General features: G+C 47.9%; 1 protein-coding gene across 1 annotated transcript in view; it reads left to right on the top strand.

Moving 5' to 3' along the window:
• Nucleotides 1-380, top strand: part of ccdc124 (coiled-coil domain containing 124) — a 12,425-nt gene extending 12,045 nt beyond the window's left edge. The window contains exon 5 of the mRNA XM_060882115.1: nucleotides 1-380. This exon is cut by the window's left edge and continues 158 nt beyond it. Within this exon, the coding sequence (XP_060738098.1) occupies nucleotides 1-44 (44 nt within the window). The 3' untranslated portion in view covers nucleotides 45-380.
• The last annotated feature ends 2,120 nt before the right edge of the window (nucleotides 381-2,500 follow it).

The raw sequence follows: 2,500 nt of genomic DNA, 5'->3' as shown, positions 1-2,500 counted from the left end.
AGAACCCGTTAAACCAGCGCTTCGTCAGTTACAACAGCAAGTAACCATGGCGACCCACATGGCAAGATCTCAGAGACTGACACGAGTAACACAGGGTCCGCCATCCGCAACCTGAACCTTACGGCCAGACGCCGACAACACAAATTCATACTGAAGTTCCAGTTTGTGCCATAAACAAATTTCACACTCAGTACATTTTATTATTAGGGTTTTTGTGCTAAAAATAAAGAACAGAGTGCACTTCAGTAACATTGAGTTTTAGACATTAATGATGGCAATAAACACCATGTCGGTTTTACAGTAGTGTATTAACACTGAGATGAGCTCCTGACACCTGCAGGTGACGTGTAGTAACTTTATTAAACTGGTGAACAAACTGATCTGAACACTGTCAGCTGTGTGTGTGTGTGTGTGTGTCACTGTGTGTCACTGTGTGTCACTGTGTGTCACTGTGTGTCACTGTGTGTCACTGTGTGTCACTGTGTGTCACTGTGTGTGTGCGCGTCTGTGTGTGCGCACGTCTGTGTGTGTGTGTCGCTGTGTGTGTCACCGTGTGTGCATGTGTCGCTGTGTGTGTCACTTTGTGTGCGTGTGTCGCCATGCGTGTGTCGCCGTGCGTGTGTCACCGTGTGTGTGTCGCCATGTGTGTGCATGTGTCGCCGTGTGTGTGTTGCCGGGTGTGTTGCCGTATGGGTGCGTGTGTCGCCGTGTGTGTGTCGCCGTGTGTGTGTCGCCTTGTGTGTGTGCGTGTGTCGCTGTGTGTGTGTGTTACCGCGTGTGTCGCTGTGTGTGTGTTGCCGTGTGTGTGCGTGTGTCGCTGTGTGTCACTGTGTGTGCGTGTGTCGCTGTGTGTGTCACCGTGTGTGCGCGTGTGTCGCTGTGTGTCACTGTGTGCGTGTGTCACTGTGTGCGTGTGTCGCTGTCACTGTGTGTGCGTGTGTCGCTGTGTGTGTTGCTGTGTGTGTCACCGTGTGTGTCACCGTGTGTGTGTCGCTGTGTGTGTGCATGTGTCACCGTGTGTGTTGCCGTATGTGTGCGTGTGTCGCCATGTGTGTGCATGTGTTGCTGTGTGTGTGTTGCCGTGTGTGTTGCCGTATGTGTGCGTGTGTCGCCGTGTGTTGCCGTGTGTGTGTGTCGCCGTGTGTGTGCATGTGTCACTGTGTGTGTTGCCGTGTGTGTTTCCGTGCGTGTGCGTGTGTCGCTGTGTGTATGTGTTGCCATGTGTGTGTTGCCGTGTGAGTCGCCGTGTGTGTGTTGCCATGTGTGTGTTGCCGTGTGTATGCGTGTCGCCGTGTGTGTGTCTGTTGCCATGTGTTGCCGTGCGTGTGTCGCTGTGTATGCGTGTGTGTTCGCCGTGTGTATGCGTGTCGCTGTGCGTGTGTCGCTGTGTGTGTCACCCTGTGTGTGTGTCACCATGTGTGTGTGTTGCTGTGTGTGTAATCGTTATTAATTAACTCAGATCTACGGTTAAAAACCCGTTTTCTTCCACAGCAATGGATTGTGGGTAAGTTGTGTTCCTGAAGTCTACACTGATCTCCACTCGACTCGGCTACTGAACTACAACACAACACGTCGGCTCTGAAGATGAAACGGTGCTCATAATAAATCAGTATTGGGACACAGCCGTTTTTTTTCACTGAACCTGTTACGGAAACACACTGCAACACCCAAGAGTTTATACACACACACACACACACACACACACACACACACGTCTTCCCATAAGGTTGCACTCACACAAATGAAATTAGCTTGCTGTCTGTGGAATTCCCCACATCTGAGTAAATCCCATGTGAATTGTAATCAGGACGCCTTCCTTCATCACAACTCCATCTCACTTACAAGCTCCGACTGCAGGTGTGTGTGTGTCTGTATGTATGTGTGTGTGTTTGTGTGTGTCTGTATGTATGTTTGTTTGTGTCTGTATGTAGTTGTGTGTGTGTCTGTATGTATGTGTGCATGTGTGTCTGTGTGTCTGTCTGTATGTGTCTGTGTGTGTGTGTCTGTCTGTATGTGTCTGTGCGTGTGTGTGTCTGTCTGTGTGTGTGCGTGTGTGTGTCTGTCTGTGTGTCTGTCTGTCTATAATTTGTTTTATAGGGATGTTTAAAACCTTAAAAACATTATTTTTATGGCATTTCTGGAGTTCAGCACTCACCTAATCCTCTGATTAAACTATTGATCAGTGTGTTAAACGAAACAAACAGACGATCTTCTGTTCCGTCTAACTGACTAACTGACCCACTTACTCTGACGTGACCATTTGGTCAGTGATGATAACACAAACACAACAATATGACACACCATCATTTTACGGTTCCTGAACACAATTCAGAAGATTCTCATCATTTGTTCAGACACAAACACCAGTGTTTGACCAGAGCAACTAAAACCATCAGGTTCCAGTGTTCAGTCAGATCAAAAGTTCACTCCATTATTTTATTATATTAAGTAAGTAGTTGGTCCTCATCATCATCCACATGGTTTTGCTCAATCTGAATGA

This window comes from Tachysurus vachellii, chromosome 11 (assembly GCF_030014155.1).
Source record: "Tachysurus vachellii isolate PV-2020 chromosome 11, HZAU_Pvac_v1, whole genome shotgun sequence".
Lineage (NCBI taxonomy): Eukaryota > Metazoa > Chordata > Actinopteri > Siluriformes > Bagridae > Tachysurus > Tachysurus vachellii.
The sequence above is the reverse complement of the archived record's forward strand: the minus strand, read 5'-3'. Positions and strand labels throughout refer to the sequence as shown.